Source organism: Coturnix japonica, chromosome 11, assembly GCF_001577835.2.
Source record: "Coturnix japonica isolate 7356 chromosome 11, Coturnix japonica 2.1, whole genome shotgun sequence".
Classification (NCBI taxonomy): domain Eukaryota; kingdom Metazoa; phylum Chordata; class Aves; order Galliformes; family Phasianidae; genus Coturnix; species Coturnix japonica.
The window spans coordinates 9,434,982-9,449,777 of NC_029526.1; the positions used below are offsets into that span (position 1 = coordinate 9,434,982).

The 14,796-nt window shown below is 42.5% G+C and overlaps 1 protein-coding gene across 1 annotated transcript in view; it reads right to left on the reverse strand.

Moving 5' to 3' along the window:
* LOC107319318 (transcription initiation factor TFIID subunit 4-like) overlaps positions 1–11,344 on the reverse strand; it is a 121,691-nt gene extending 110,347 nt beyond the window's left edge. Inside the window, exons 1-3 of the mRNA XM_015874042.2 lie at positions 10,249–11,344; positions 6,635–6,807; positions 1,018–1,152 (exon numbers count right to left, since the gene is read on the reverse strand). Coding sequence (XP_015729528.1) covers positions 1,018–1,152; positions 6,635–6,807; positions 10,249–11,299 — 1,359 coding nt within the window. The 5' untranslated portion in view covers positions 11,300–11,344. The remainder of the gene's footprint in view (positions 1–1,017; positions 1,153–6,634; positions 6,808–10,248) is intronic.
* Between the last annotated feature and the right edge of the window lie 3,452 nt (positions 11,345–14,796).

A 14,796-nucleotide genomic window follows, 5' to 3' on the forward strand; every position in this document is an offset into this window, starting at 1 on the left:
AACTTATTGATTATAACACTAATTTTGTTATCATTTAACCACAAAAATCAATGTACAATTAAAAATGAGTTTTTAATACCCAGTCCTTTAAGATGATTGTTTTGATATTTCTTTTATTCAACTTTTTGTAGATTTGTCCCTTAACATAAACAAGACAATTCCCAGTGATCTGTTGTCATGTCATCAGGTTTACAATGCTCTATACCACAGTTACAGCTTAGATCCAGATTACACAAACACATAACACAGTTTCACAACCTAATTTGAGCCCAAGGGCTGCATATGTGCTTTAGCCTTTGCAAACAGACTTTGCAAACTGTCTTTAGCATAGCTGGGCTATATGTAAAGATCCTGCTGCACTCTCCTCAATCTCAGAAAGCTGGAAAGTTTATCAGACTGAACAGGGGACCACGTACACACATGCTCAGTCCAGTTCAGCACTGACATGATCTGACTAAATATGCCACCTTTCCCAGTGCCAAAAAGTATCAAACAGACACACCAAATGGCACTGCAGAAACTGGAGAGCTCAGCCAGGTGGCATAGCAGGCTGCTACTAGGACTTCTTGATCCAACCTACCTGCAGAGTTTTGGCACAGACACAGAACAAGCTGACCCAGGCACCTGCACTGCAATGCACGGTGTACACTGTTGCACTGGTGACCACGCAGCCACAGACACCACAGCTCTCAACAGGGGACAAACCTAGTGCTATGTGTCCATCACTGAAATAATGCTAATGAGCCCAACTCATTTTTTACTTTAAAAAAGAAAAAAATATTGAAATTCTACTACTCATTGTTTCCTATTAGCTAGAAAACAACACCAAATAAAATACAGGCTATCATCCAACACCAGCATAAGACAGACAGTCAATCATTTCATAACTGATTTTTATGCTCATGATAAAATTAAAGAGATTAACATTTCTCATTAAAATTCACATTAGGAAAATGAAATTACTATAAACAAAAACTTCTTCCTCCATCTTTTGCTTTTTATATTCTCAGTACTTACTGTGGTATGTGAAAGAATAGAACCTCCTGGCAGAGTCGCAGCTGGAGCACTAACAGGTGTCGCAGTTGCCTGAACAACTTTGGCTTGCACTGGAAGTCCAAGGCGGACAGTAGATGTGGCTACAGAAGTTGGTTGCTAATAAAGGAAAAATAAACAATTTATTAATTATATGTAGTACTTACACGTAATTATTCATCAGCACATGAGTTTCTAATTGGCAGGACCGCATACTGGTTCTTCTTATGTACACTTTTTCTATGAATTTTTCTCAAAGAAAATTAAGACTGGAAGAAAGTTTAGGGAGCAAAAAAATATTTATTTTCCAGGCGATACAGATGCATCATGTATTCTGTGTTTCCTAAATATTTAAATTTAATGTTTAAGAGGCTTTTCCACTGCGCCTGTGAATTAACATGCAAAGAAAACAGGACATGAATGAATACTCCACTACAGATCTCCACAGGGACACTTGAGAATACTTCAGATAGCAAACCAAAGAATCTGGTGAGTAAAGGTACGTAAATTTTGGCCCTAAGGTTAGATTCTATTCCTGCCTCAATGGCACAATGTTTGTGCTGCTGCACAGTTATTCTATTGCATGCAAATACAGATAACCTAATGTGAATACTCCTATGCCATACACTTAGGAGTGTGCAACTCGAAAAGTGGAGTGTTAGTGACTCGGTATTGTCATGGCTGCAACTGGGGACAATGAAATCAAAACACAAAAAGTTAAACATAGTATTTAATTGTTCACTTAATAACTTTATTTTCTACTTATAAAAAGAGGCTAATAATCCCCTTGACTGTATTGTTGAGAATGTTATTGCAAGGGTAAGCACTGCAAAAGAAACTCTGTTTAGTTATTAATACCTACTTCAAAAAGATGCTTAGAAACTAAGCAGCAAATGAGCCTGAAGCAATCCACTGAACAGCTGAGGAAGAAAATGGCACATAATTCTGCACACAGAATTCTGTTGTTGAATCTACACATTTTAGGAATTAAGAAAAATAGTAACATGATAATGCAGTATAAAGCACACACACATGGGACCCACTACTACATTGCTCAGGAAGTCAGCATTTCCTAATCTTTGCAAGCTTAATTTTAATTCTACTAATGTTTGGGAGTAGGCATGATACTTTAAGAAGTTGAAAAATTATAAGTTAACACTATGAAGGGTAAACAGCAGAATGCATAGAAGGAAGATGGTTCTGTGGTTGAAGCACAGCCAAGACATCGGCATTTCAACCTACCTGCCCTGCTAACACAGATGTCTTTTCCAGAATACTGTATGAGAGGAACCAGCCTCAAAACTGCCTATACAAAAATACTGTGGGATAGCTAATTTGATAATAGAGTTAATGCACTTCAGGAAACAACAAAAATTTCTCAATTTGCTAACAAATTACTTAGGAGAAGTAAAACAAGCATTTATCGGGAAAACAGGAGGATGTGACACACAGGAAAAATAAATACACAAACCAGAAAAAATATGTCAAAATAGTAAAACAAGAGAATTACAAATACAGTCAAAGTGTATCGTCAGAACTATCTCAGACTTGATAGGCTCAGCTTTAGGGAGAAGAGCTTCTCAAACATCAACAGTTTGAGAACTTATGATGGCAATGGCCAAGCTGCTGCTTAACACTGCTCTCCTCTGTATGATGCTCACTTCTTTCTTCTTGCTGTCCAGAAGCACTTTAATTTTGTAACTAAATTCAAATAATTTCAATTGAAAAATTCATGCTTCTCCTTTTAGGTTATGAAAAAAAAAGCCAACAGGATATTACAGTCCTGAAAACCAGCAAACAAGTATGTGTCACATCAGAAGCATGAAAAGCCATCAACTGCTCGAATGAGAAGTGTAGATAAAAAAAGAAGCTCACCAGAGAAAAACTAGATGGCAGCACCTACCCATTTTTCATAATTTTACAAGCACAGGCTTCCAAACAAGATACGGAGGCAGAAGTGTAAAACAAATTAAATATAATAATTCCAGAAATCTTCATCTCTGAAGTATACGGCGATGCGAGTCAACTTGTGCTTTTTTGATCTACTTATAATAGAAGACTCCAGAACAATTTTTTTTCTAAGATAACTGAAGTTTCATCAAATAACAGCTCATTCTTTAAGCATTCTGTTTTAAGGCCGTACAACATGTACAGTTTTGCCAATGTTAATGATTTAATATGCAGGAAAAAAAAATAATATTTATCAAAAACAAAAGGAACTAAATCAAATGTGTAGGAAAAAAAAAAAAAAGCAAATCATGCACTGTTATTTCAAACCAATATTCACTATCAATTTATTATTTTGTTAAATGTTCTTTTCAAACAAGCATTATCAGTGAGAAAGTACTCACAGTGTAACTTCTTAAATCAACAAAAGTTCATAATAATCCTTCCTAAGAGTAAGTTCTTCCTGATAGAACATGGAACATTTTAAAAAGATAAGATTCTGTTGGCTACACGGAGAAGAGGAATTGTATTCCTAAACTGAAAAATGTTTTGTTCTTCTATATCTGAATATTTGGACATATAATCTCCCTTAAAAAAAAAATAAAAAAAAAAAAAGTGTAGTTAGTTGTAGTGAACACCCCTCTCATGGTCATCTACAACCTTATTAATGATCTAAACTGAAATTATTTTAATGTACAATTGTACATATTTAAGCTTTTCTTTAATATTTTACTAAAAGAAACCACACACGCAAATTTAGAAGATCACTGAAATATTACACATACCTTCATATTACAGGTACTTCTCTCTACAGCTGATTTCTCTGCACTATGCTGTTATTTTCAAATGCTGATTCTTCACCCCAAGTCCAGGCCACTACTTCTGATTGCCCATCAAACATTGCACATTCTTTTGTGATGCTCCCATACTCTACGGCCTTTAAGCTCTGCATTAAACTAATCAGAATTGAGGCCTCTCCCACAAGGTACTTGCTTATCTGCTTCATCCGTTCCCAGAATTTTAACAGAAATTTTAACTGTAATCAGAAGAAGTAACCTGAATAGGAAAGCCAAGCACCCCAAAGGCAAGAAAACTAAATTTCAGTTTGCAGTACAGCAGTAATTGTAGAAGTGGTGTGCCTGGTCTAGATGATGCTTTTATCTTTGTGCATTTATCACACAGAGACTGTAACTCGCTGCACAGTTGAAGAGGTTACTGTAGGATGAATGGGAATTTGCATGTCTCAATTTTCCTGAACTTTTCTGTTTGACACTGCAATCACAATACATACTTTTCTACACAGGGAGGAAAATATTCTTATATGGAGATACTTGAGCTCTGACCCTTCAGCAAGGCAACACGCGCTTGTTTTTTAATCAAAGGAAAGAGTTATACTAAGCTCATATGCTAAATCCTGAGGGAAGTTAAACTACGCTTTCTTCTGCTACTCCTACAGAAAGTTGGCTCTTCCTCATAGACCGTCCTGGACATAAGCACAGCTGCTGAAGTCACGGGAATTTTCCCTCCCAAACAACTTAATCTATTGATTAAGTCAATTCAATTTAAGAACACTTAAAACATTTATTTATTTTCCCCACTTTTTTTTTTTTTTTTTTTTTTTTTTTAGAGGCACACAGGTCTCTCAAAGAAGATGAATCCTGACTGGCTACAATATCATGACTCAAATCCCACCACCTTAAAAATACCCAAACTATTGTATGCTGTGAGGCATTTACCATTCCTAGGGCTTTGCCAGCCCCTATTCTCAAGCTGTTAATTAACACCAATACGTATAAAGAGATATCTATCATGCTCTGCAGGTTATCTAGCTGGTCAGAATCCTGTAGAAAAATAACTACATCATCCTAATAGTAGAACTACCTCCATCAGATTTTTAGCATCTCTGCCACCACATGAACATGCAGCATCCTCAGAGCTTAATTTTCAGAAAAACCCAACAAGTCAGATTACACTATTTCCACAATCTTAACAGCTTCACATAACTCGAGAACACCTGCCCGAGGCCAATGTGATCAACTCCCAACATCAGTTGTGCACACATAAAATTCCAATCTTACAATAAAGATTGAACACATGCAGCCAATTTAATTCTGAATGCTAGCCACAGCAATTGAAGTTGCACAAAAACTTACAGTATGAAACCAAAGCAACTAAACCTAAGTCATTTTAACAGACTGAGGTCATATTCTTGGTGCAGTCCCACCCATGATCTGTTATGCATTTATACTATACGCTCATCTCAGAATCCATTCCTAGAGTGTGTGCTATGTAAAAAGTGGAGCATTTATTTTAAAAGCAAACAAACAAAACAAGAAAGCAAACAACCAATGACAGACATACAAACTAAATAATGAACATTGTCCAGACTTTTTTTGGTGTCAAATTAGTTACAAAAAAACAACTGGAAATCAATATAGGCTTGTCGCTGTGTTTATTTTCCTGACATCTCACACTTATCTCTGAAGGATTTTTACAAATCTTCTTACCCTTCCAGATATCACGAATTTAGATATTAACCAGCTGCCTTTCCTGCAGAGTTCTTTTACAATATTCCATCTAATACTGTGCTTACCCTTTTTGCTGACAGCATTAAGTTTATCAGATGTTTCCAGGCTTTTGTGTTCTTCTTGAGATACATTCTTTTGAACTACACATTACTCCTATTACATTCACATCTAAAACTCGCATTTTACTTGGCTGCTCTATGGTTTAGATTACCTCATTTTCAATTATACAATTCTATTCTGGCTTCCTTCTCTTCTGAAAAGTTTATCACTGTTTTTAGTTTTTGACTAAACAATCTTTTAAACTACAAACAGGGTGTAAAACACAAAGCATATAATGGGATAGCAATCAAATATTAACACAGGAAAACACACATTCAAGATACTTCAAGCAAGCTACACAAGAATCAGTCGAAAATTATAAAGGTATATTTTTCACCCCATTTCATTTAGGGTTATCTATCTCTTCTATAAACAAAGAACTTAGGCAAAACTTCCTTTCACTCTGTCAGTAATTATCACAGCACAACAGCCCTACACATCTGAAGGCACTTGCCTCTACATCTTAGTAAGACAGTTAAGCAGTGGCCATACATAGTCTGAAGCTGAACAGCATCCTTACAGAATTTTAAACCAAAAAAGTATACAAAGTAATTGAAAATAAATAAATACACAAACTCCACACTCTCCACTGAAACAGTCTGGGGTAGAAAAGCACAGTATCCTGTCAATCCATATTAAAATAGAGTAAAATGTAGTCAAAACACAGACAAAACTTTAAGTGCAGACCAATCACATCCAGAAGTGAATCAAAGGAATCAAATCCTTCTTCCAAATAAAGTGTACTACAGAAATTTAAGTACTGTGAATTCTGGCACAGAAAGTGCTTTGCTTTTTCTTTTCTAATTTCTAGTAAAATCTAGTGATCACATAAATCCATTCACTGTGCTGGAATATCACAGTGACTCACAGAGGGAACAATGTCATTTACTAAGTCAATGGCACACATTCCAAACCAATTTCTGTCTTCGAGAAACATGTTTGTCAAAGAACTGATAATGTATGAGATGAGATGACAGAGGAGAATGAAACACACACACAAAAGCAAGGTGAAACCAAGCCAGACATACCTGAGTTGTTGTTAGACGAAAAACTGGGCCGCCTGTGGGCACTGAAAGTCGAGGCGAAATGCTGGTAGGACCTTGTCCCTGTGTCTGTACTTGAGCCTGCATTTGTGCCTGGGCTAGAGCCTGCTGAGGCACCATCACAAGTTGTCCAGCATCTGTGCGCACCAAGACCATACCTAGTGAGAATAAAGTGACAACAACTGTAAAGAATAACATGACAAATCATAAAGAATTGCATTTTTCATAAGAATCATAAAGAATCACATATTTCATAAAGAACTATGAAATACAGAATAAAATCAACAATAGCATTGTCCCGTTTGGAGAATTAAAGTTGAAATAAATAGTCATTAAAGTAAACTCTAACAACGGTCTAGTTGCTGAGAACAACATTTAGTTTGAACATACCAGGGACAATGACAAGAAAGCTCTACTAAAACAACAGCATTAGGGAATGTGTAGATGCAAATATTAAGCCAGACACATTCCTGAGTATACAATATTTGAGATCTAGTTAATGTTTCAGCACTGACACATTAATTTATTTGGCACCTACCATCACTGTACCAGGAGGTTTGGGCGTGAAGAAAAAACACTGTCACACCCAGAGACCCAACGCAACTAGGAGCATGGGGATCTAAGGAAAATCCCAAGGAATTGTTCTAAATGAACACAGTACTTTCTGGATGTAAATGAAAATACTTTTGTTTTCTCATAATACACTTCACAAATAAAAGCCTCTCTACACATCCAGACTTTCCCTTATTGTAACTGTCCTGCTTTTCCATTATCAGCAGGTCAAAAAGGAGCTTCCAATGGCTCAGCTGGCCCCTGGGTCACCTGGATCTTTACGCTTAATTCAAGATCACTACAAGCACATAATGTGCTTTTTCTAGATCAGTCAGAACTAAGAAGCCATTATCCAGATACGTTATTTAAAAAGAATTTCCAAGTTAGTCTCCGAATACATTCCAATCTAACTTAGATGCAAGTAGGATACATGATACTGTCAAGAAGGAACAGGTCTTTCAGGGTCTAGGAAATCTCTTTCAGTCTGTTAATAACAGAGCCAGGAGACATTGTTCCTGCAACTTGTCTATATGTGTAGATTTCTTCATGCACATTTGATAACTTTGCAATGGAAAATAAAGAAGGTAAAAACGTATACTCACTTCTAAGTATCAGCTTCCCAGAAACAAACAAACAAACAACCTCGGTAAATAGATTTTGAAACATATTGAGCACTATTATATCCAGCAAGTAACCAAATTCAGAAGCAGTCTTTACATTTATTTCAGTCTCTGACACAGAACCACAGAGCCCAGTCTCATGATGAACACAACTGAATTGCAGCTGCAATAGAAGCCCTCACTCACCAGCTCACAAAAATCACAAACAGAAAACACATTTCTGCCACTATGAACGGAAGAGCTGTGGGAACTGAGCTGTAACGCCAAAAGCACACAGAGCTACTGTGAGGATCTCATCCAAAGGATACATCACATCTCCCTCAAAGCCTGATGAAGTTTTAAAAGAAGAGTTCAACAACAGATCTTAAAACAGGAACTTTCTGGGTGCATCAGCCCTTCTGGCACCAGACCTAATGGTCTGTAGAAACCCCACAGGCAGATGCTGCATTGGATATCTGCTGTTCTGGACAAACCAATATTAATACACTGCCCCAATGTGCAGAACAGACACCATTCCTCTGAGTGTCATTAACCTAATAGAAAAATCCTTATAGGATAAAGCCTAGCACATATTAAAAAAAAAAAAAAAAACACGTTCTATTGGCATTACACCAATTCACATCTGTCTTGTTAATTACTTTTCCAACCTTGTAAAATTCAATCTGAATTTTTAAAAAAATTAATAAATGAACAGAATGTACAAATTAATTGCAACAGGAGCCACATGGTTTCAATAAAAGTTGCAGATATAACTGCTTCTACAGACACAAAGATGTTCGTGCAGCAATTTTATATTTTAATCCAGCTTTAAGGACTTGAAAACTATTTTGCAGCACGTAGGAAGTGATCAGATCCTCGGAACTGAGTTAAACATGGAGATTAATTTTTCCTTATTGTCAGCCACGAAAAGATCCAACTCATAAGCCAGTATGAAGTGCTAGAACTGGTTATTATATGCTTAATATAGTAATACTTGCTAAAATAAACTCATTCTAAACTTCTGCATTAGGCAGAAGATCACAGTACAGGAGTTTCAATATCAGTTAATAATGATGTACAAACTTAAGAGTAATTAATCAAAAATAACAGTGTATTTTCTGAATTACTCTCATCCTTAGAACATGCTATCCTCCCGTTAATGCAATTTAATGGATTCCAAGCTATCTAGTAATAAAATTAAATTCAAGTGAAACATTTTCCACACTATTGTTTCCAGAACTGCCTCTAAACCTCTGACAAGATTGCTTTCAAGGGCTCCGTTTTCCCCTTCTGTTTAAAAACTACATAGTGGAACAAAGGCAATAAGCCGCAGAAACTGTATAGAAAGTCATGGTACAGTTTCTCACATGAATTTAGTATTAATCAAGCATATTAAAAATGTGAAATCAATCGCTAAAGCCACCAACATAGTGGGAATATAGCCAGACATTTTTAAACTAACCCCTTTGAGTTAGTCACGACTCCGGGAAACCTCTGAGCTTTATCCAGTTGGGACACCAGAATTTGGAGTTCCATAAACTACAGTTAAATACACAGCTACAGAAAAATTTATCTTAGCTAACAAAAAACAGCTATTAAAAGAAACATGGCAAAAGAAATTGATTATTTGAGGTTACATCAGCATCTCCAGGTAGTGTCACACTGCTGACCTCGATAGAAAAAAGAGGGGAAAAAAAAGTTTACATACCAATTCATCTCCCGGACCTGTAACAAACTTAGCAACTTTTTGCAACACTGTAATCTAAGCACAAACTGAGACCCTGGGAATGTTCAGGTAAAGTGGTACCTGGTACCGGGATGGGGAGATGCTGCTTTGATTCACCAGCTAAACTTGTAACTTTACAAAACAACACCAAGAAAATAAAAGGAGAACAAGCAGGACATGGGGAATTCTTCGTGGTTGGAAACAAAATCCAGTGATGGCAAGGCTGTGAGTACGCAGTAAGGGGCAACACAGTCACGCACCCCAAAAGGACAAACTTCACATTAAATCAGACTGTGTAGTATGGATACAGTCACCTGGTGCCCATCAGAAGGTGCTCACTGAAAACGAAAACTTTTCTCCATATCAAGAGATTGCAGAACGCTTCAAGAGAGACGTGATTCCTGGTTAACACACTCCAGATTGTTCTGGTGCACAGCTGTTTTTACACCGTTACAAAATAACTTACCGTGACCACCATTCTCCCAACGAGAGGAAACAAGTACTCGCCAAACAAGAGGCACAACTACTCTGCACCAACAGCAAAGTGCCCTAAGCCAACTACAACCTCGCTCATGCCGGACAGTCGGCCAGAACTCGCCCTCAGACGGGTGCTCGTCCTTTAGCTCTCAACACGCCGAGCAGCGGGAAAACGCGAACTTTGAAAACCTCCGTCAGAGAAAGGCCGAGCAGAGCCGAGCGCCCGCCCCGCCCGCCCCACTTACCGGGCGGGATGGTGAAGCCCGGCGGCAGCTGGATGGTGGTCTGCTGAGGCGGCCTGACGATCAGCTGCGGGGCCACCAGCCTCGGGGCGGCACCCAGGGCGGGCCGCGGCGACAGCGCCTGCGAAGCGGCTGGGAGGGCAGCGGCCGGCTTGGAGACGCCCGCGGGTTTGGCGGCCGAGCCCGGTCCCGGCGGGGTAGCGGCGGGCGCGGGGCTGGCGGAGTTGCCGAGTGCGTTTACTGCGGGCTGCGGGCCGTGCGCGGGCTTGGGCTGCGCCGCGCCGCCTTCCCTGCCGGCCGGGCTCTGCCGACCGCTGACCGGCGGCACCGCCGCCGCCCGAGCCCTGGCGCCCTCCCCGTTGGGCGCCGCCTCGCCGGGGAGCGGAGCGGGATCGGCGGAGTCGGCTCCCTCCGTCGCCGCCGCCCGCCCGCCGCCCTCCGCCCCGCTCCCCTCCGCGGCCTCGTTGCGCGGCTGCGGCTCCGCGGCGGGCGGGCTGCGGCCGGGACTGGGGCTGCCCGCGTCCCGGGAGCCGGTGCCGGCGGCCACATGGTTGTTGACAGGCGGGGCGGGCGGGGGCGCGGCGGGCTGCGACGGGGCCGGGGCGGCGGGGCTGCCGCCGAGCAGAGCCGCTCCATGTGATTGCTGCACACTACTACTGTTTACACTCACTCCCCGCCCCGCCGCCGCCGCCGCTACCGCCGCCGCTGCCGCCGGGGGGGACGGGGACGGGAGCGGCCCCGGGGCGGGGGCTCGGCTCTCCGCGGCTCCGGGACGGCCCGCCGCAGCCTCCTCCGCCCCGGTAGCGGGGGGGGGCGCGGGGTGCCCCCGCTGCTGCCGGACGGGGCTGCCGCCCCCCGCCAGGCTGCCCTGGCGCTGCTGCTGCGGCTGCTGCTGGGACGGGGCGGAGGTCCTGGGCTGGGGCGCCTCGGCCGAGCCCCGGCCGCCGGCCAGCTGCGATTCCAGGGAGCCCACCAGGTCGCTGACCGCCTTCTCGTCCACCTCCTCGGAGAAGAGCAGCATCTCTTCCAGGGGGTCCGAGGCGCCCGCCGCCATCTTGCGCTGAGGTGGGAGCCGGCCGCGCAGCGCGCAGGCGCGCCGGCCTGTGTCGCGCGCGGGGCACCCTGGGAGGGGCCGCGTCCCTCCTCCCCTCGCCGTGGGGCGGGCGGAGTGTCGGTGTGTCGGTGTGTCGGTGTGTCGGTGTGTCGGTGTGTGTCGGTGTGTCGGTGTGTCGGTGTGGGCGCTTTGGGGCTCGATTTTCGGCACGGTTGCTGAGATGCTCAGGGTCCCGCTGCTCCCGGCCGGCAGTGCGGGCAGGGCCTGCCGACCTGCGTGGGAGCGTCGGGCAGCAGCGCTACGGCGGTGCGGGATTTCTGACGCCTGGTACAGCCTGCCCAGCCGGCTCGGAGCGCTGTGTGTTTGCACGCTGCGAAATGAAGCGCCGTGCGATCGAGATACCTGGAGCTCGCAAAGCTGCCAGGACCGTGTGCTTCGCCTTCAAGTCGTTTCTCATGTGAACAGCCCCAGGCAGCAGGCGGTGCTGAGCGGGAGCTGCAGGCGGGCGGCCAGAAGGCTCCGCTGCACAACGCAGGCTTGTTCTCCTAGGCAGCATCGTGCTCCCGAAGCTGTCAGTCCCGATACAGGCAGGCTGCCGTGTCTGCTTAAAGCTCTCGTGTCCTAAACTCCTGCGTTTCACTGTCAGTGGGAGGCTTGTAAACCACCAGACAGCTCTGCATCCTCACAGCGGCTGCCCTCATGCTGTTCCCTCACCATCCCCACTGGAAATGTGAGGCGGTTCATTCTGCTTGTAGCAATTTTGTCATTGCTTTTCTATACGCGCTTTTTCCATCACTGCTTTCCAGGAGGAAAACTGTAGCCCCAACCTGTAATTTGTTTGACAAATGACAGAGCAGTTTCTTTGATGGGACCTGCAGAGAAAGTGATTTTACCCACATCGCTTTCCACGATTCATTACATCCTTTCTTGCACACAAGCGATAACCACCGTGTATTTTTCAAGCTGACAGCAGAGAACAGCTTGGATTCCTGCAGCTGTCTGCTGACCTACCATAGCATGGATGTCTGCAGAGCTGGATGCCTTTGGTCTGCTACGCGGTGGCCTGAAATGATGACTCACTTTACGATGTTTTCAGGATTCTCCTCCAAACTGAAAGATGCAGAGCAGTGAATGACCATCCTGAGCACAAAGTGAACTCGTAGGAAAGAGTGTCGGTCTCACTATATCCACACAGCTGGTAACCCACTTTCAAACTCCAATTCACACTGTATGATCTGGCTGGAGTCACGAGGCTGAGCTGCCCATCACTTGTTACCATCCAGGTGACACATTTTTGTTCAGGGGAGTTTCTTTCCAGGTTCTATTCATGCTTTTAGGAACAGGTTGATGATAAATGAAAATAAACCACATCTAAAACGCATTAAGAATATCCAAACAAGGTCGTGTCTCTTTAATTAGGGAAGTTCAAATGTCTCCTGAAGTTAAACCAGCATTCAATATGAGAATTGGTGGCATCAGGAGGTGTTCAGGATGTACAAATGGGGAACTGTGCAGTGAGTGCATGTAAAGCACAGTAATACAGTGAAAAACAGGAGCCAGGAAAGAACACCGAGGAAAAGTACACATCAACATTTGCTCGATCAATGAATATTGCTTCTGTGGAATACGACAGGTGAGATTTGGACTTCCAACAGATGTCACTATCTGGGAATTTACTTATAGCACTGTCACTTCCTTTGCACTTGCACAAAAATAAAGAATATTAACTTGGGTTTGCAAGACATCCAAATCTATCCAGTGTTACTTTGTTCAGAGTCCCATGTTTTACTTATTTTTTGATTAAAAGATTCCATGCTTCCTTCACTCACCAGGACCCAACCTGCACTTTGTTTGCATGCTGCTGTCTCCAGTTTGTATAAACCAATGTCATGTTGGACACGTGATCCCCCAACTAGTCCTGACTGTGACAGTTTCAGTGTACATTTTTCTACTGCACTACACCATAAAACTTGTGTCTCCATAAAAGCAGCCTAGAGGAAAGCTTTATTGCTACGTCACTTTTGAAGATAAAAAGTAAATCTTTCAGCTGGAAGGAGAAAATTACAAGTCATGATTTATATTACAGCTTTCAAAACGTCAGAAATGACCTGATTTAATTACAGTTTTAAAGTAAATCTGAGGATGAATAATCTGTAATACATGAATTCGGTCACATATCCTCCCATTCACCCCTTCTTAATGTAGCCACTTTACACATATAAACACACAATATTGAAGTACAATAGAATGTTTTCTTTAATAAAATACCATCTACTCTGATAGACATCGGACTTCTCACAAGAAAGCAACACGAACTTTGCTTACACTCCCTAAACTCCGCCCATACCTGAAGGTGGTTAATCTCCTTCAGTAAGGAGGCAGGAAAAATGTAATACACACAATGTGACCCTCTAGATGGCTATCAGGCTCTACATCTCCTCCAGAAGACACTGTTACTTCAACACAGTGAGCAGCAGCTCCAGGCCATCCTCTAGTGGTCAGCAAGATTCCCTCTTGCCTTGTAAGCTATCATGAGAAAGGTACCTTTATCTATCTTATTAAACGCTTTACGTAGAGCAGTTACAGACACCGATTTCAGCAGCTGCCTCCCACTGACCTGACATGGGCACACACCTCTTGCATACTCCGCAACATCCTCAGAATACACTCTTGTAATATCTGCAGGGAATTAAGACTTTCCATGACTTTACAGTCAGTTCCACCTTGACATAAAGTTTTCATAAGCCTTTACAGCTCCTATTTACAAATACCTCAGCTCTTCCAGAAAATCTGGGCTTTCTCTTGTGTTCCAAAGCCTTATCTTGAGACAAGTGCCTACTAAACCTCTGTAACATTCACGTTCCCTTGCTGAAACAAAATCTATTAAGTACCCTTTTCTGTACCTTTTTGCATACCTTATGCAAGGGTGTCTCCCAACCCCAAGGCAATACTTTAAATTTCTTACCTTGGTCTGTGTGCAGATACCAGATCTAATTTTCGATGATGGTGCCTATAATTCCCTAAGACTTCGCAGAGCCGGCCCTTCAACAGAATAGCTTCGCTTTTCTATCAGCCATGCTGGGAAGTCACCCCATCACCTCCAAGAGGACCACTGACATCAGCAGGATGCAGCTCTCCTGGTTACAGTGGTGATATAATGCCAAGTGACTGGATCCTAGACGAGCTCCCAGGCTGTGACAAACGTCTCAGTAATTTTCTGAGGCAAAGTCCCATACAAAGTAAGTTTATTGGCAATGGCACTGCCATCCTGTGAGCAGGAATGCACTTGTGGGAGCAATATCATCTTCTGTTCATTACTGTCTGGCACTAGTTCTCTCTCCTGGATCTTCACTCCTGAGTATTTCTGGTTCGTAACCTACACATAGCACGTTACTAGCCATATACAGGCAGAGTTCTATTACCAACCTTTAATTTCTTTCTTTTTAGGAAATTCATTTGCCAATGATGTTTCACAGCCTTTAACTTGTTTTTTCTCA